The sequence below is a fragment of the Podarcis tiliguerta genome (assembly GCF_965153285.1).
Source record: "Podarcis tiliguerta genome assembly, chromosome: 13".
Lineage (NCBI taxonomy): Eukaryota > Metazoa > Chordata > Lepidosauria > Squamata > Lacertidae > Podarcis > Podarcis tiliguerta.
In genome coordinates, this window is record NC_139546.1 from 14445033 (window position 1) to 14464962 (window position 19930).

The 19930-nt window shown below is 46.9% G+C and overlaps 1 protein-coding gene across 1 annotated transcript in view; it reads left to right on the forward strand.

Moving 5' to 3' along the window:
- Nucleotides 1-19930, forward strand: part of MAP3K14 (mitogen-activated protein kinase kinase kinase 14) — a 34664-nt gene that overhangs the window by 12215 nt on the left and 2519 nt on the right. Inside the window, exons 5-15 of the mRNA XM_083407600.1 lie at nucleotides 491-1087; nucleotides 4365-4502; nucleotides 7680-7809; nucleotides 8776-8907; nucleotides 10075-10179; nucleotides 12221-12384; nucleotides 13445-13595; nucleotides 15171-15479; nucleotides 17479-17585; nucleotides 18520-18664; nucleotides 19500-19600. Coding sequence (XP_083263726.1) covers nucleotides 491-1087; nucleotides 4365-4502; nucleotides 7680-7809; nucleotides 8776-8907; nucleotides 10075-10179; nucleotides 12221-12384; nucleotides 13445-13595; nucleotides 15171-15479; nucleotides 17479-17585; nucleotides 18520-18664; nucleotides 19500-19600 — 2079 coding nt within the window. The remainder of the gene's footprint in view (nucleotides 1-490; nucleotides 1088-4364; nucleotides 4503-7679; nucleotides 7810-8775; nucleotides 8908-10074; nucleotides 10180-12220; nucleotides 12385-13444; nucleotides 13596-15170; nucleotides 15480-17478; nucleotides 17586-18519; nucleotides 18665-19499; nucleotides 19601-19930) is intronic.

The window sequence follows — 19930 nt, forward strand, 5'->3', positions numbered from 1 at the left end:
AGGTAAAGTACTTTCTTGAGAGCCAGTGTGGTGTAGTGGTTAAGAGCAGTAGACTCGTAATCTGGGGAACCAGGTTCGATTCCCCGCTCCTCCACATGCAGCTGCTGGGTGACCTTGGGCTAGTCACACTTCTCTGAAGTCTCTCAGCCCCACTCACCTCACTGAGTGTTTGTTGTGGGGGAGGAAGGGAAAGGAATGTTAGCCGCTTTGAGACTCCTTTGGGTAGTGATAAAGCGGGATATCAAATCCAAACTCTTCTTCTTCTTCCTGAGAGTAAGAACAAGCGAAATCCCAGGCAACTGGTTTGCCGATACCTTCCGAAACCCGGAATCTGGCCCCAAAGAATTTTGAAATGCATTTTTGGCCTGGCACCTAAACATTTGAAATATTTTTTCCCCCAGGCCTGGCAGGAAGGCTTGTATTTTGGGAGCAGCCCCTGCTGAGAGAATCATATCGTGCTTGACGTAACTCTTTTCTCCTTTTCTTCCAGGAGGATGACTCGCCCTCGGACACCCTCTTCAGTAGCGCTTCCTGGCTTTCAAAGTCATGCAAGGATTTGGGCTGCGATCTCAGCCCCTTGGAGAAACCCAAACAAGCCCTACCTGCTGGCAAGTTGGACTTGCTGAAGAACCGAGGAAAGCTAGAATTACACAAGCTGATCAGCCCTGCTCAGTGCCTGAGCCATGTCTGGAAGGCCCACACACAAGACATTTTTACCCCTCAGTCAGAGACTCCACACCCCTTCCCTTATCGGAAGTTTCCCCTTGATTTCTGTGGCTACAGTGACCTCTTTCCTCCCTTGAAACTCAACCCTCTGAGGACCCATCTCTTTGATGACCTTTCCTGTGTGGATGGTGAGCAACGCCTCTCAGGCCTGAGCTTGGAGCGGAGCTTCTCCAAATGTAGCCACCAGCCTGCAGAAAGCATCTCAGACAAGCTGTCCATGGAAGAATTTCTGGTGGATGCCTTGAAGGGAAGTGTAATCCTCGGAGAACCAAGAAACCTAGCTTGTTTAGCCAAGACCTGGAAAGGAGGTGGATTGAGTCCAAAGGGGATGGATGAAAATGAAGGGGTGCTGCTTATAGAGGTGAGCCTTCACAAAAGCTGACGCTAGGGGTGACAATGCCATTTTCCTCAAGGTAGATTCCACCATGTTATGGGAAAGTAAGGGACCAGAGCTGCCCATCACCTGGGACCTTGTTTAAACTTCAGAACCAGAGTTTGGGTGTTGTTTGGGTGACTGGGGAGGCCCAGCCAGATGGGTGGGGTATAAGTAATAAATATTATCATTATTATTATCATTATTATCATTATTATCATTATTATTATTATTATTCAGCACTGGTCCTGCTCACAGTAGACCCATTGGGGTTAATGGGCATGACTAACTTGGGCTGATTAATTTCATTGGGCCTACTCTGAGGAGGACTAATACACGTTTGGAAATATTTTGTGTTACAGCCACCTTGGAATGTATCACTCGAGGCTGCAAGAACAAAAACAAACCCAGCGTGGCAAACTGTCAGGCCTAAGAGGGGAAAAATGAGGCTACTGCCTTTTGTCCTGACGTGCTAGATCACCACATGCAGGGAGGTTTTGATGAGTGGTAATTTCCTCACATGCTGTTTCAAGTGGGATAGCTTAGAAAGGGCTCCGGTACGTGATATATATTTTTCAGTAGACGAGACTTCTTTTTAATGTGATTTTAAAGCTCTTCACTGAGATAGGAGTTAAGTGAGGAGGATGGGGACTTTGCTTTTAGAGTACTCTAGCCCTTTAGCTGTTCATGTGTGAACACTGTCAGAGTAGGTGCCTCTTCTGGCAGCTCTGAAGAAAATAACTGTTTGCTGTCTAGAAAAGCAGAGGGAAAGGACTGTGGGGTATCATTGCATGTGTGTGATCTTATCTTACTTGTTAGGGGTAAAAGTGGAGAAATACTCCAATGGGAACAGTAGGAGATGCTTACTCTTGAAGGACCCCTGCAGAAGTTTGATAATGGGGATGAAAGATGTCTTTTGGGATCAGCCTGGGAGGTGGGGGGAATTGCCTATTGCTCACAGATAATTAAGTAAAAACTGAAGTGTGTAAGGCAGAAAAAGGCTGGGGAGGAAGCCTGGATGTGAGAGGTTTGCTTGTAACCCCTCTCCCAATCCGTGCTTCAGGGGAGATACTCAGGCAAGGACCATCAACCACACATGGCAAGATAGCATCACATGGGCAGAGGCCAGAAGTGTTCTGATGTCCTGCATCTACCCACAAAGTCTACATGATGTAGGATTGGGGAAGAGCTGCCACTTTGGGTGGCCCATCTAACTTGGGTATGCATTTGAGGCTTTATAGATGGAAGAAGAAAAGAAAAGAAAAGAAAAAGATAGCTGAATTCAGAGAGTGATACAAGAGTTTGGAATTGTGACTGGTGTGGAGAGAGAACTTTGTTTGGCACTCAGTAATAACAATGCACCCCTGAGTTGCTCAGTGAAATTGGTAGGTGCTAGATTCGGGATGGACGAAATGAAGTATTCATGGAGCACACAGCGGGCTTCTAGAATTCATTAATGCACGATGTGGAGATGGCCACTTGGTTAAATAGTTTCCAAAAGAATTAGTCTAATTCACAGCTGTGTGATTTTAGGATTTAAACAATGCAGTATATGCCTGAATAACACTTGCTAACAGGAACATCATGGGATGGCATTGCCTCTGGGCCTAGTTTGTAGGGTTCCCAAGATTACCTGGCTGTTAGAAGCCGAATGATGCCCTAAATGGACCTTTTGGTCTTACCTGGTCATGCAGTATTCTTTACGTGCTTTAAAGCACTTTTAATTTTTAAAGGAAAGTTAGTGGGAACAGTTACTCAGAAAAGTTCGGAAATCTTTCCGTGTGTGTGTGGGGTGGTAGTATAAACTGCAGGAATCTGTCATTGCAAACAATTTGAGCAAGATCCTTTTCGTAGCTAGAAGGGAGCTGGATATTTATTTCCCCCAGTTGAAGGTGTGGTCTCTGCTTCATTTTTTGAAGATCTGTGATGCTTTCTGAAAGGTATGGTTCTGCTGTGCATCTGTTCAGCGATTGAGCTAGAAGGTCTTTGGTCTTTAGCAGTGCAGATTCTGTGCATTTGTCCTCCACAAACCAGCCCAAAGGGGACTTGCTCCTCTGGTTTTTTTCATACGTATAAAATCAGTGTTCAACAAAATCATAGAGTTGGAAGGGACGTTGTGGATCATCTAGTCCAGCGGTTTTCAACCTGTGGGTCCCCAGATGTTGTTGGACTACAACTCCCATCATCTCTGAGCTCTGGCCTTGCTAGCCAGGGGTGATGGGAGCTGTAGTTAAACAACATCTGGGGATCCACAGGTTGAGAAAGGCTGATTCTAGTCCAACCCCCTGCAAGGCAGGAATATGCAGCTGTCCCATATGGGGATCAAACCTGCAACCTTGGCATTATCAGCACCATGCTCCAACCAGCTGAGCTATGGGGGGGGGGCAGGAAAGTGATCACATGGCGTGAATACACAGAATTGGAACAATCCTTCTCCTGCACTCGATGGGCAAGCTTAGGGACAGATAGCAGACATCTCAAAATACTTTGGACGCAGGGCTCCTCAAGAGTGATTTTAAGGTATTGCATTTTGCGGGGGGGGGGGTGTTTGACAGTGAGTCTCAAGAAGGGTGTGACGCGCAACGCTGGTGTGGCAGGAGAGAATGGCAGGTGTGGCAGGAAGATTCAGGGACAACCAGAAACAGTATCCACAGCTTTCTTTGAGAGCATTGGCTATTTTATCGTTCTCCATAACATATTGGTGTGAACAGGGATTTTCATCTCATCAGAAAAAAAGAAATGCTTATTTGTGTTGGTGAGGAGATGAGAGTTTGTCTCAGATAAGACCTAACATAATGAGATTAGCCAGCAAAAGCAAGCTTAAACCTTTCATTGAGCCTGTATGTAAGAGGCTGGTTTATAATTACATTTTTGGAATGACCCATAGTCTTAGGTAGCTGCCTAAAAGATGTCCCATTATCATATTATAAAGTAGTTGTGTTCTGTGCTGTAGATCAAGCACTGCTTGGAGTTGTTTCTTTTTGTTTTCCAATATATTTCTTGTCAATGAAAAAGTTGGTGTGGCACGAGCAAATTTTTATCCTGAAAGTGTGGCCCGGAAAAAAAAGTTTGAGAACCACTGCTCCGGAACTTCTGGTGGAAGAGGGAAAACCTGTAGACGTGTGGCCAGTTTCTTGGGTTAAATGACTTTAGCTAAACAGGCTGGCTCAGAAGTGGTTCCCTGGACTCCTGTCACTGCCGTTGGCAGTTCTTCCCCCTTTCCTTGACCCCCGTTCCTTATCATACTGCTCTTGCCATCCCTCAGAAACTGAAAGCCGTGGATTATGAGTATCGCGAAGGCGTCCACTGGACCAAATGTCCAGGCTTGCTTGGCACAGGATCTTTTGGTGAAGTGTACAAAATGGAGGACAAGCAGACGGGCTTTCAGTGTGCTGCCAAAAAGGTATGCAAATGCCCCGAACCCAGTTCTGCCCGAGGCAAGGGAAAGCGAAATCAAAAGGGGAACTGAAAGCTCCTTTCCTTTCTGCTGGAGCTGCTGAGGGCTGGGGCTGGAGCAGTCGCTTTGCTGCAACTTGTTTGTGGCTGATCTCAAGGTCAAGGCGGAAGGCGTTGCCCTGGAGACACCGGGCGGTGGAATCTCCTGCCGTGCGTGGGTGTTGGGTGCAGCAAGCTATGTGGGGAGGGTTGCTCTTGCACAAAGTCCAAACTGATAGCCTTGATTTCTCTTGAGAGCAACTGGTGGCAGAGACAATATTTTAAACGACAGAAGTGCTAAATAGCAGCAGCAGAGAATTCTCCCTCCCCCCCCAATAAGTTTGCTTTTTTGGTTTTGCATATTAAAATTTACATTCTTACCTTACATTGACTGGGATTCCCATGAATCCCTGGACTCCCTCATCCCCTCCATGGTCTCATTATTGAACCTTCTCTGCTGCATCTTTTTTTTAAATAATCATCCCAATTTTTATATCTTTATATCATCCATAGTTCTCATTACATTACAAGTGTTATTGCAATCTCACTAATGATTTTAACTGTTTACAGTGTTCTCCAAGGTAAGTTATAAGTTCCCCCCATTCTTTATTAAAGTTTTGGTCTTCCTGATTTCTGATTTTTCTGGTCATTTTTGCCATTTCGGTACAGTTCATCAACTTAGTCTGCCATTCTTCTCCAATAGGGACTTTATCTTCTTTTCATCTCTGGGCTAGTAACATCTGTGCAGCTATCGTCACATATATAAACAGAGAATTCTTTAATCTGACGATTGAAGCTGTAATTTTCTTGCACAGTGTTCACAGAATCATAGAATTATAGGGTTGGAAGGGAGCCTGGGGGCCACCTAGTCCAATCTCCTGCATTGCAGGAAACCTGCCATAGATGTCCCTGGGTGGGCTCGAACTGCCAACCTTTCGGTTAGCAGCCAGGCGCACTGACCCATTAGGGTTGCAGGGAGGGCAGTGGTGGTGATTTGTAGGGGAATTCTTGCAGCAATTTGATTGTACAGCCCTCATATGATACTGGTGTAGCTTAAAGGTAAAAGGTAAAGGTACCCCTGCCTGGACGGGCCAGTCTTGCCAGACTCTAGGGTTGTGCGCCCATCTCACTCAAAGAGGCCAAGGGCCAGCGCTGTCCGAAGACACTTCCGGGTCACGTGGCCAGCGTGACAAAGCCGCATCTGGCGAGCCAGCGCAGCACACGGAATGCCGTTTACCTTCCCGCTAGTAAGCGGTCCCTATTTATCTACTTGCACCCGAAGGTGCTTTCGAACTGCTAGGTTGGCAGGCGCTGGGACCGAGTGACGGGAGCGCACCCCGCCGCGGGGATTCGAACCGCCGACCTTTTGATCGGCAAGTCCTAGGCGCTGAGGCTTTAACCCACAGCGCCACCCGCGTCCTTTTCTGGTGTAGCTTAGCCGACCTATTTGTCTCCTGTCCTTTCCACAATGCACGTGCTTCTCGGGTGATCTTCCATGCAGATATTCTCCAGACCCCAGGCTGTTCAGCTCCAGCCACAGAACTGCTTCGTTCATCTTCACATCGTGATCACTGCTGTTAACACCGATCTCCAGAGAAGCCCGGCCAGGGAGCTCGGGTGACAGAGCTGTATTTCCTTGGTGTGCCTATATTTGGAGGCACTTCCAGTAGGCTGAAGTCTCCGATTATGTGCCTCCTCCTTACTAGATATATCCCTCCCCATTCTGAACTCTCCTCCTCCTCCTCCTCCTTTTCCCCGCAGTCTCATGTTCTGATCTAAACCCACTTCGGCTATCGTTCAGCAGCCAAACACGCCAGTGACTCATATTTTCCTCCTTATCTTCAGCAAGCTCTGCGCTTGGCCAGACGATATACCATCTGCTTTCTCTTTAGCCCTACTCTTGGCCTTAGCTGCAATTGCTTTAAAAAACACACACACACACACACATACACGCACACAACCAGGCTGCATTTTGAATGCTTGTGTTGAAGGGAAAAAAGTAACCTGATACTGCCTCAACATGTGCCATGAGACTCCCCTGTAGATTCCTCTTTGCTTGCCATTTTTGTGGCTCAGAGAGTTTATTATTTGCTACATCCCTGCAACAACAGTCTGGTGGGCTGGGGCACATCAGTCAGTGGACTTTAGCTCCGCCGCTGCCACGGCCACCCTGCGCTCTCAAGGTCAATGCTCACAGCCCTTTCTTTCCCTGGGCTCTCTTTATGGACGTGGGTGGTGCTGTGGTCTAAACCACTGAGCCTCTTGGGCTTGACAATCAGAAGGTTGACAGTTCAAATCCCTGCGATGGGGTGAGCTCCTGTTGCTCGGTCCCAGCTCCTGCCAACCTAGCATTTTGAAAGCATGGTAGTGCAAGTAGATAAATAGGTACCATTGCGTCAGGAAGGTAAATGGCATTTCCGTGTGCTCTGGCTTCCGTCACGGTGTCCCGTTGCACCAGAAGTGGTTTAGTCATGTTGGCCATATGACCCGGAAAGCTGTCTGTGGACAAAGGCCAGTTCCCTTGGCCTGAAAGCAAGATGAGCACCGCAACCCCATAGTCACCTTTGACTGGACTTAACTATCCATGGGACCTTGACCTTGACCTTTGCCTTATGGTTTTCATGAACCCCTCTGTCATCTCGGCTCCTCCTTTCCCTGTTTCCAGGCCTCCTCTGGCAGCTGTTCCCTCAAGTTCCGCATTTCAGGCCCTTGTCACCTGCGGCCTGCTTCCTTCTGCCAACCTGACTCTCCCTTAACTAACTTGTCGGCCATCTCCACCCACAACGTACACACTTTTAGACCTCAGTAAGCCTTCTGTTTCCAGCTCTCCACCCCTAGAGGTAGACACCGTTGTTTTCTAATTAAAGTGGTACCTTGGCTCTCGAACGTAATCCATTCTGGGAGTCCATTCGACTCCCAAAACAGTTCGAAAACCAAGGCATGGCTTCCAATTGGCTGCAGGAGCTTCCTGCACTCAAGCGGAAGCTGTGTCAGACGTTCAGCTTCTGAAAACGTTTGCAAACCATATCACTTCTGGGTTTGCAGTGTTCGGGAGCCAATTTGTTTGAGTACCAAGCCCTTCTGGAATCAAGGTACCACTGAACATAGAGTGAACCCTCCTGCCATCTTGCTCTCTTCAATCCAGGTGCGGGTCAAAAACTTCCGTGCAGAGGAGCTGATGGCGTGCACCGGAGGGGTGCATGCCAAAGTCCTCCAGTTATACGGAGCGGTGAAGGAGGGCCTGTGGATTACTCTCTTCATGAAGCTAATGGAAGGTAGGTGTTCAAGGACAAGAGAAATGGAGCCCTGTGTGAGCAGCAACAGCAGCGATTTGCAGCTTACTGCACGGGCAAAGTACAGTGGTACCTCAGGTTACATACCCTTCAGGTTACAGACTCCGCTAACCCAGAAATAGTGCTTTAGGTTAAGAACTTTGCTTCAGGATGAGAACAGAAATCGTGCTCTGGTGGCGCAGCTGCAGCAGGAGGCCCCATTAGCTAAAGTGGTTCTTCAGGTTAAGAACAGTTTCAGGTTAAGAACGGACCTCCGGAATGAATTAAGTACTTAACCCGAGGTACCATTGTAATGAGACATGGCATGGAAATAATTTGGGGGACCAGCAGAGCGGCTAAGCATGGTTAAGTTTCATTTGGCGAGTTCCACTATGACTATGCGCGTGTCAGGGACTGGACAGAGGAGGAATAGTGGGAACCGCCTCACCATCCTGGCCCTTCCAGAGAAGGGGAGGACAGTATAGATTTACAACATTGGTTTGCGGGAGGTCATAACTCAGAGGCACATGAGGGGGAAAGCTGGGAAATAATGAGAGAGGAGCAGGAAGCCGCAGTAGCAGCAGGGGGGTGGCGCGACAGCTGACGGACTCAGTATCTTTAGAAAGCATTCCAGACCCCCCTTCTCCCAGAACCCGGCAGGCATTGAAAGTAGGAGAGCAGAGAGCTCAGAGGCAGAAAGCACAGATCAGCCATCATAGGGATGACGTATAATGAGAGAGATGGGTGGGTTTCCACTCAGAGCAACACCATTACTCCTAGAGGGAGCATTTCTAAGCCTCTCTATGTGAATATTGAATAAAAGACTTGGTAAGAGCTTCTTGACTATTACCGGCAGCCTGCTGTGGAGGAGAGGATTGGATTCCCCGAAGCCTGACAGTGCGCCACTTTTTAGAGGGAAAAGTGGGATACAGAGGGAATAAATAAAATAACAGCAATTCTTCCTTGCAGGTGGGTCCCTTGGCCAGCTCCTGAAGCAACGCGGTTACCTGCCGGAGGACCGAGCTCTTGATTATCTAGGCCAAGCGCTGGAAGGCCTGGAGTACCTTCATGCTCACAGCATTCTCCACGGAGATGTGAAAGGTACGTACCTTGTTGGTGAACTGGCTTCTGGGTAGCAGAGAGCTGGCCTTCCCTCAGTGGATTGGCCCTCTTGCAGCTCTTGAGAGGGTGGAGAGCAGGGTTTTGACACGGTTCTCGCTGAGGTTGCCCACCTGTCTGGCTTTGCCATTTCTGACATGGTTGGTAAGAATTCTCCACCCCACAAACGACACGTCAAGGAGAAGGATTTCTCACTTAGCCTTCTTCCAGCGGCGCTAGTTTCTGCCGCTGTGGAAGGGCGTGCAGAGGAAGAGTCAGTCCTGCGATTTTCCACTCCTGCTCTAAAGCAGCACGGATGAGACACGGGTTTCTCATCTGAAAAAAGAACCAGGCCTTGTTGTTGCTCAAAGCTTGAATCCTTCTTGTCCCTTACCTTTCCCGCCCCAACCTGGCCACAGTGATCCATGTGACGGTCATCTCCAGGCTTGACTACTGTAATTCGCTCTACGCGGGGCTGCCCTTGAAGCTGTCCCAGAAACTCCAGCGGGTGCAGAATGCAGCAGCGAGCCTCTGCCATGGGAGCATATTCACCCAGTGCTTTTCCAGCTGGACTGGCTCCCGGTGGAGTACAGGGTCAGATTTAAGGTGCTGGTTTTGACCTTTAAAGCCCTTCACGGCCTAGGACCCTCGTACCTACGGGACCACCTCTCCCGGTATGCCCCACGGAGAGCCTCAAGGTCCATAAATAGCAACACCCTAGTGGTCCCAGGCCCTAGGGAAGTTAGATTGGCTTCAACCAGAGCCAGGGCCTTTTCAACACTGGCTCCGGCCTGGTGGAACTCTCTGCCTCATGAGACCAGGGCCCTACAGGATCTGATTTCTTTCCGCAGGGCCTGTAATTTGGCTTGGAGCCAATTTGATTCCCTCCCCCTCTTTCTTTTTCCTTTTTCCTTTCTCCTCCTGTGATGAGGCTGCATTTTAATATTTTAATGTTTCAATATTTTAGTTGTATTTTAATCTTGTTTTTAAGTTGTATTCATTCAACTTGTTTTTATTATTGCTCGTTAGCTGCCCTGAGCCCGGCCTTGGCTGGGGAGGGTGGGGTATAAATAAAAATTATCATCATCATCATCATCATCATTATTATTATTATTGGGACGCGCCTGGATCTCAATGGCAGGCAAACCATTGTGACCTTTTCCTTGCCAGCTGACAACATCCTCTTGTCCGGCGACAGAAGCCACGCTGTCCTCTGCGATTTTGGTCACGCAGCTCACCTTCACCCGGATGGCATGGGGAAGCATTTGATGACAGGTGAGTTACGGTCAGTTCAGCAAAAGGTCGATGATACGCCCCGAGCCTATGTTTAGGCTGCTTCGCATGCTTTCATTTAAATGCCCTTAGCCTGCCTTGTAATAAAAATCATGGAGGTGTGCCCGCTCTGCCCGCTGCCAGTCCCGCGTGAGATATGCCACCACCCAGCCTCTGCACCTCCCTCTACTTCCCCTGGCATTATAGTTAGGCATCAATGGGGTTCTATGTTATCTGTGCCGAATAGATAAATTTCTGCGCCCAGGGGGGTCTATATTCTGTGCCAGGAAACCTAGGGGTTCGTAGCTTGTATAAATTATGCAAATTGAGTTTTTCTGCATAGTTTTATTTTGGTTTTGCCAGCCCCAAAAGGGCAAGGGCATTGAAGGCCCACCTCCCAAGCACTGATGATCTTACTCAGTCACCCCTCTAGCTTCTGAGATTTCAGGAGCAGTCATTATATGTATACTTTCAAACATATCCATGTGAACATAAGCGGTAGATAATGGCTTTTCTTAAAATGAAACAAAGCAATAATGCTTAGCATTTATGTGTTGTTGTTTTGAATGTTCAAAGTGTCTTCCATGCCCTATGTTATTATAAAGCTGAGAACCAATCAAGTAGGGGTGGGATCCAGTGCTAGGTCTTACGGGGGAGACCATGGGTCACCAACCTTTTTGGACTAATGGGCACTTTTCAGATTTTGAGAGTGCTGGGGTTGCCAGTCACAAAACAGCTGCATAACACAAACTTAGAGAGACATACACACGCTTGACAGCCTTGTGTTTACCATGGGAAGTCAGCTATGTCCTGCTGGTGGAGATCATGGAATCCTGGCTCCCCAAATGGAAAACGAGCGAGGTCTCAACCCAAGAAGAATGGCAGCTTAAGTTGACAGAATATGCACAACTTCCAGATTTAACATACAGAATAAGAACAAGAAGAACATACGTTTCAAGAAAATTGGAAAACGTTAATTGAATATTTGGGAAATAATTGTATGCAGCTGAAAATGCTGGCAGCATTAAGATACATTCAACAGTGTAAACATGTTCGACAGTGGAATTTGCTGCCAAGGAGTGTGGTGGAGTCTCCTTCTTTGGAGGTCTTTAAGCAGAGGCTTGAGAACCATATGTCAGGAGTGTTCTGATGGTGTTTCCTGCTTGGCAGGGGGTTGGACTCGATGGCCCTTGTGGTCTCTTCCAACTCTATGATTCTATGATTCTATGTTTTGATGGATACAGTAATGGAATACTGAATGGTACAGTTTTTGTAAAATATGCAGGGATTGATGATATGTAAAATGAACCATGGAAAGAGAAGAAAGGAAGTCATTGATATCTTAAGGATGTAAAATGAGTATTTCAAATTGTAAAATAGAAAATTTTATTAAATTTTCAATTTTACAATTTAAAACACTCATTTTACATCCTTATGACATATCTATATCTATCTATCTATCTATCTATCTATCTATCTATCTATCTATCTATCTAAGAGATCATGCAATCCTAATTACACACAAGCATCTGTATCCTTGCAACATCCCTGCCAGATAGATTAGGCCAAGATAGTGTGATTTGGCCAAGGACTCCCTGTGTTTCATAAGTGAGCAGAGCTTTTCGCCCAGGTCCTCCACCCACTGTTGTCGCATAATAATAATAATAATAATAATAATAATAATAATAATAATATACCGCCCTATACCTGCAGGTCTTGGGGCGGTTCACAGGATGAAATCACAATATAAAAACACATAACCAAAACAAAAACAACCCAATACATTTAAAAAGGGCATTGGATGCCTGGTTAAAGAGGAATGTTTTTGCCTGGTGTCTAAAGGTAGATAATGAAGCACCAGGCGAGTCTCTCTGGGGAGAGCCTTCCACAAACAGGGAGTCTAGTCCAGCCTCAAGTCTGCTATGCTACCCCAGGTCTCCTGTTTGGGTCCAAACTGCTACCCTTTCCCCTTTAAGAACCGCCTGTGTATGGGCTGCTTCCGCACAAGACCTTAGAGAGCAGATCTCCTCCATTGCATTTCCAGGGGATTATGTTCCTGGCACAGAGACCCACCTGGCCCCCGAGGTGGTGATGGGGAAGCGCTGTGACTCCAAGGCGGACGTCTGGAGCAGCTGCTGCATGATGCTGCATCTCTTGAACGGCTGCCACCCCTGGACCCAGTACTACAACCACCCTCTGTGCCTCAAGGTAAGTTGCATTTTCGCAGACGTGCAGGTGGGCTGGCCTGATTTAGTCAGGGCGCATTGGCATTTGGAAGGACGAACTCCCTTCCATCTTCAGGTATGGTGTGCACGGCTGCTGATCCAGGAAAGGGTGTAGTGGAGGGGAAGAGGGATTGATGGATAAATAATAGAGAAAAACACTTTGGAGAGGTGAGCAGTGCCTTTCCTTGAAGGACCTCCCAGGTCCATCAATGATGGAAGGATGTGGAAGAGGGCATTCCAGGGCACGGCTGTAACTTCCCTCTGGGGCTGCTTATGGCAAACGGTTTCTTCAGCTTCTCTGCAGTCTCACTGTGATGCTGTAGTTTTATCCGCCGTTCCTCTATGGTGGGTAGGTCTGTATCTTTTCATCTTTGTGCATAGTAACAGTCTCACCACTGTAATATATTGGAGAAATCTTCCATAGTCCTTTTCCAGATGTGTCCATTAACCCTAAAAGAAAGAGTTCTGGCTTACAGTTAATATTAACCTTTAAAATCTGCTGTATAGTCAAACCTCAGTTCCCAAATGCCTCCGTTTTGGAACGTTTTGGCTCCCGTAAACACCAAAAACCTGGTTTTTGTGTTCTGGTTTCCGAACGTTTTTCTGAAGCTGAACGTACGATGTGGCTTCCACTTGAGTGCAGGAAGCTCCTGCAGCTAATCGGAAGCCGCGCCTTGATTGTTGAACATTCAGAAGCCGAAAGGGCTTCCGGAATGGATTACATTTGACAAGCAAGGTTTGGCTGTGTCAGCGTACGTATTTGTATTCAATATTTTTTAGCCTTTTTACATGTCCACCACGGCATGGCAAAATGTCCCTTTGTGTCCTTGGCACTTCCAGCAAACATTTGAAATACATTTATACATTGCAAATAGTTTCTCAGGCGTAATAAACCAACGGTATGTCACCTTCTATTAAAAAACGCTCTTTAGGATCATAACACCTTGGATGACCTGACCCGTGTAACAGACCTGCCTCCTTCTCCTCTGGTAGACATTGCCACTTCTGACACCTGACGTTTCCCCGCGTTTTCTGTATTGCAGATAGCCAAAGAGCCTCCTCCATTGAGAGAAATTCCACCCTCCTGCCACCCATCCACCGCCCATCTCATCAAGGCGGGTCTTGAGAAGGATCCGGCCCGACGGGCCTCTGCAGCGGAGCTGAGGGTGAAAGCCTGTGCGGCCCTTGAAAAGGGTGAGGATTTCCTACAGCTATTAAGTGGCGGATTACCAGAGCCCAACACCTCGCTGGCGACAAAAGCTGCTTGCGGCATGCGACATGCTTTATTTGCTGCCGCTGCTGCCGAATGCTTGCTGCGTTGGCTTTAATAGGACTACTTGGATGTTGGCGCTAGGCAGATCCTGTTCTTGTGCTGTGAGTTAGAATGATGATAGTAGTAGTAGTAATAATAATAATAATAATAATAATAATTTATTTGTACACCACCCTCCCTGGCTGGAGCCGGTCTCAGAGTGGCTAGCATATAAGTAATACAATATGCATAAAAACAATCAATCAATCAATTAAAACGCATCCCAAATAAATTAAAGTTAAAGTTAAAACTGGACAAATGACAATCCTCAGGTTAAAATCGAAAGCAGTTAATACTCGCCAGGACCAACTGTTTCCACTGATATTATAAGGACCTGTGAGCAGGCTGGGAAACCTCCTTTGTGCTTGTTCTTATACAAAGAGAAAATGAGTCAGACTGAACCCTGACCAAAGGCCTGGTGGAACAGCTCCGTCTTGCAGGCCCTGCGGAAGGAGGTCACATCTCGCAGGCCCCAGGTCTCTTGTGAGAGAGCGTTCCACCAGGCCAAGTCCACGGATGAAAAGGCCCTGGCTCTGATCGAGGCCAGTCTAATCTCCCTGGGGCCCAGAATCTTCAGGGTGTTGCAGACCGTAAGGTCCTCCATGGGACATACCAGGAGAGGCGGTCCCCAAGTGCTGCCATCATCTGTGAGTGAGGGTGGGTGCCCCCCATCAATCACAGAACACTTGGGTTTTTGACTGTCCTTAAATTTTGAATCCACAGTTGATTGTGTTCCGCACATCAAGCATATTGGGCCCAATTCGGCAACCCTTGTTTCGCACATTCCCGCCAGTGTGCCTTTATTTTCAAAATGCTGTTCCCTGCCGTAACGAATCACAGGCAACTTTTACAACTTGGGCTTTCGGTGGTGTAGCGAACGGGAAGGCTGCTGTTTTGAGGCAGGTTAAAAAGACTGCCTTTGGCCAGGTACGGCAGCTACAACAGGTGTAATTTAGCCACAGGAATTCCAGGCGTTTGTAACCTGTTTGCTTTAACACACTGTGTGTGGCAGGTGAGGCCAGAGGCAAAGGTGGGAAGAGCTGTGGGTGTAATTCTTGCCTTTCTACCATAGGGTAACTTCTAAACACACACACAAACACACCTCCATCCAGACAAGCCAGAGCCACCAGATGTCAAGGACAAATTGCAGCTAGGAAAAAAACACTTGGGGGTGAAACAGGACCAGGGAAGGGTGTGGGGCTGGGGAAAGTTCCAGGGGCTAGGCAGAGAAATCTGGGGGCCTCATTTGGCCCTCGGTCTTGAGGTCACCAACACACACACCACACACTCCCTGCTGCTGGGTAAAGCTTCAAATGATCACTCCATCAATGCATCCTTTTTCTTCACTTAATGGGAGTCACCTGGAATTCAAAAGAAACGAAACCTTCTGGGTGATTCCGCTCCAGCAAGTGCTCCTTTCTCTTCTTCTGACCTAACATTCCCCCTTCGCTTTGCAGTGGGAGGCCTGAAGAGCCCCTGGAACGGAGAATACAGACAACCCCGAAGCCTACAACTGGCCCCAGAGCCTAGTCTCCCAGACCCGCCGCTGCCAATCCCGGAGCCTCCCGAATGCCACACCCTCCCACTTCCCCGCCACGGTCTGGCCGAGAAGGCGCAGTTCATCCCTCTGAGCACGTGCAAGGAACTAATGCATCCGTGCGACTCTCTGCAGCTCTGCTTCCTGCCTCCTCTCAGCGCCAAGAGGGGCAGTTTGACAGACTGGAGAACCACGTCCTTTGAACTTGAGCTTCAGCAGCTGGAGTTTGGTAATGACTGAACTGCGCTTCTCGTCTTTTTCTCTGGAAATGTGCCATTTATTCCTCATCTTGCTCTCGAGTCTCCTGCCTAGCAAGTTCTTTGTGTGCAGCTCTGCTGCCCCAGAGTTGAAGGGTTGTACGTATAGGGCAGTACTACCTGCTTCCTGTTAGTTGGTTGGAGGACCAGGCAAGGAAGGGTTGTGTGCTTAAAAGATAAAAAGGAGGGATGGAATTACATCTACGCACAGCGCCGATGTATCTTGTGCCTGGGTGGTTGTAGCAGAATAGAAGGGAGCATGGATAAGATGGGATATAGTGATTTAAAAGAACAAACACTGAATATCTCCCTTTTCAAGGTTAAAACAATAAATTGGGCTCCTTTTGGCTTCATGCAGGTATTGAAAAGGGAATCTTTGTTGAATTCCAATATCTTGTCAATGGCACATTGCTAAATTTTATTGAAGCGGGGGCGAGGGTTTTTCAGAAGGATAGGCTTCCTTCCCCATCTTGTTTCCGGTAGGAGAAGTGTTATCTACACTTCTCCAGCTGCTCTTTATGCCCCATGTCATTTCCATTGCTTTCTTGATTTAGTTCAGCCCAACCTGCCATGACTCATTCATTGCCATTTTGGGTTTAGGACGATTTCCATCTGGTATAGCTGATTTCCACAGCGCCTTTTTTATATTGCTGGGATCATTGCTCTTGTCTTTCTCTGTACCTTTATGGAGCCTCACAGTGTATTGAGTCTTCTTTCAAATCCATGTAGAATAAATCCTATCATGATTTTTAAAATATATACAGTCGTACCTTGGATCCCGAACGCCTTGTGAGTCAAATGCTTAGGCTCCCGAATGCCGCAAACCCAGAAGTGAGTGTTCCGGTTTGCAAATGTTATTTGGAACACAAACGTCCGACGCGGCTTCCTGCAGCCAATCAGAAGCCGTGCTTTGGTTTCTGAATGTTTTGGAAGTCAAACGGACTTCCAGAACGGATTCCGTTCGACTTCCAAGGTACCACTGTATATGAAAAAGAACACTGAATAGGCTTCCATGAAGGAAACAGAATATGCTTGTTTTTTTATAGCAGGCATAGGCAAACTCCTATTGTTTTTTTAAAGCAGGCATAGGCAAACTCCTATTGTTGTTTTAAAGCAGGCATAGGCAAACTCCAGCCCTCCAGATATTTGGGACTATAATTCCCATCATGCCTAGCTAACAGGACCCGTGGTCAGAGGTGATGGGAATTGTAGTCCCAAACATCTGGAGGGCTGGAGTTTGCCTATGACTGTTTTAAAACAAGCAATTTTTTTCATGGTTTGAGCTTTGTGGACTCAGTCCTTTCACATAAGAACCATCTGGTTCATGGTTGAATTATCTGTTACGACCGTAGGCTGATGTCTCCTAACATAAGTGGTGCCAAGCGGCTATGACAAGCAGCATGGTGAGGCTGCAGTTTTAAGCAGAGAAGCTGTGTTGGGAGGGGTTGCTGAACCCTTCCTCCACCCACCATTTCCCCTCCAGATGGCCTTATATCTGGACTTTGATTCCTAGCTCAATGCAGCTCATGTTCTGAGCTGCCAGTTGTCACTATAACACGTTGATTTTATTTATTGAGAGTCTTGCTCAGGTCTTTCAATGCAAGCTTATTGGTGAGGCGCTGTGTAAATGAGGCAACACCAAATGGGCTGAAAGAGTGAGATACTGATTAGCAGGAGGAGCTTTTATGGAGCATTTGAAATGAGAAAGGCTGTGCTGAAGAGAGCGGGAGGTTAGGGAGTTAAATGGTGATAAAAATATGCACAGGGTTGGTTTAAAACTGCATTGATTACTTGGCAAATGTGTTCAAAAACTAGTCAAATGTAGTTCTCTGAAAAATGGGGCAGAGCTGCATAGCACGACCCTACTTGTCATGGGGGGGGCGCAAATCTGGAACTTGCTGAGGGCCAGGGGTGATTGGGGGATGATCTTTTGGCCTCTGTTTTCATTGTAGCCTGTTTCCTTTCCCGCAGAGCTGATTCGAAACAGCCTGTCTCAGCCCTTCTCTCTGGAGGAGCAGGAACAGATGCTGTTGTGCCTCAGCTTGGACAGTGCTCTCCCGTCAGACGCCAGTGAGAAGGCAAGTACAGGAGGACAAGCAGGAGGGACCCATGACTGCTTGCATTGTGCCGGGATGCGGGTGGCGCTGTGGTCTAAACCCCTGAGCCTCTTGGGCTTGCCGATCAGAAGGTCGGCAGTTGGAATCCCCGTGATGGAGTGAGCTCCCGTTGCTCTGTCCCAGCTCCTGCCCACCTAGCAGTTCGAAAGCACACCAGTGCAAGTAGATAAATAGGTACTGCTGTGGCAGGAAGGTAAACGGTGTTTCCATGCACTCTGGTTTCACTCTGGCACTCATGGTCCTCCATGCACCAGAAGCGGTTTGGTCCTGCTGGCCACATGACCCGGAAAGCTGTCTATGGACAAAGGCCGGCTCCCTCGGCCTGAAAGCGAGATGAGAGCCGCACCCCATAGTCGCCTTTGACTGGACTTAACCATCCAGGGGTCCTTTACCTTTACCTTTTACCTTTCATTGTGCCAATTACCTGATTTGGTCCCAGAAGCATCTCCTGCCTCTGAGCTGTGAAAACCTTTTAGCGTGTGGCCCAGAAAGAAATTAGGATGGGCGCCAGAGATTTCACTTCCTCTAGGTGTACATTTTAATGTATTTTTAATCTTTGTTGGAAGCTGCCCAGAGTGGCTGGGGTACAAATAAATTATTATTATTATTATTATTATTATTATTATTATTATTATTAAGGGCTCCCAGGTCCTGCTTGTGAGCTTCCTATAGATATTAGCAGGTGCCTCTTTTTCTCTTCATACTGTTCCGGTAGTGAGAGAAGTGCCAGATTCTATGTCTTGTCCAAATTTCCAGTCCTTTGGACATGCCTGGGAGGGGGGCTACCTGAAGTGAAGAAGTGACCCCCATACCATGGGGCATTGGAAACTAGACCCGGCACCCAACTGGTGTGCCTGCGGAAGAATGACATTGCTATCACTTTCTGTTTCTTTAGGACTCATTGAAAACATCTCAGAGCCTGAAGGAAACCATGAGTTCTGGAGTGTGTTCGTGGAACAGCCAAACAGATGGGCAGAGCAACAGCTGGAACAGCTGGCTGCATCTCAGCAGGAATACAGATATGCCCACCTACTTTGATGGTAGGTTCTGTTCTCGGTCCATACGGTACTAAGCAAGCCAGAGGCCAAATGGCTTCCTCTGCATTTGCTTGCCAAAGGCACTATTGTGTTAAACTGTTCCATTTTGTGGTGTGTTTCATTGGCACACGAATTACTAATTGCTAATTAGACCATGTTATCATTACTAATAAACCAGTAAACACTGGAATTGGGAGCAAAATTCGTTTTACATCGAATACCAGGATATAGTTGGCTGCCTTGCATTTCTCTTTTTTATGATTTTCAGTTTTATACCTTTCAGTGATTTTACAATCATTTTGACATTTCCTTCCCCCTCTTTCTGCGGTTCTTTAAATTAAATTTTTTATATTTTCTGCATATTCCACATGAACTTAATCATTTATTCATGTACTTTAAATACATACTCTTATAAAAAAACTGCAGATTATTACAATAATCCTGCCAATGTTCTTACCTGTTTGCAGTTTATTTGGAAATATTCTATAAACCATTTCCATTCTTTTATAAAAAGTTTGCTACCTTGATTTCTTATTTTTCCGGTAAGCTTCGCCGTTTCTGCATATTCCATAAGTTTTTATAAAGACTACCTTGCATTTCTCAGTGCATTTTGCCATTGCTCTTATCACAAAGAAGTCTGATCTTTTGGGAAAGTAAGTGAGTTGTGCAATCTGGCAATAGGTGAGCAAATCCCACCTGAAAATAGCGACAACCAGGAAGCATCTTGATAGATTTATTTGGCATGATCTTTAATGGACCAGAAACTGCTTTGTCAGATGTATAGAATGTTATCTTCAGGTGGCAAGTAAACGCTTAGCTCTCTATTTCTGCCTTCCAGGAGTGAAAATTGAGATCCGCTTGCTCAGCGGGGAGAGTCTCCACATCCGAGAGTTTCGTGGCGCCAAGGTGGGAGATGTAGCCATTGGAATCAGCAGCCAGGTGAGTTCTGCCCTGGTGGACCTCTCTCCTTTTGGGTGTGCGAAGTACTGCAAAATGGGGCTACAGTGCTACCTTAGTTCTCAAGCTTAATCCGTTCCGGAAGTCCGTTCCAAAACCAAAGTGTTCCCAAACCAAGGCACGCTTTCCCTTAGAAAGTAATGCAAAATGGATTAATCCATTCCAGACTTTTAAAAGCAACCCCTAAAACAGCAATTTAAGATGAATTTTGCTATCTAACAAGACCATTGATCCATAAAATGAAAGCAATAATCAATGTACTGCACTATAAAATGAAGAAGACAGTATTGTAGATGATAAAAATTAAAATTA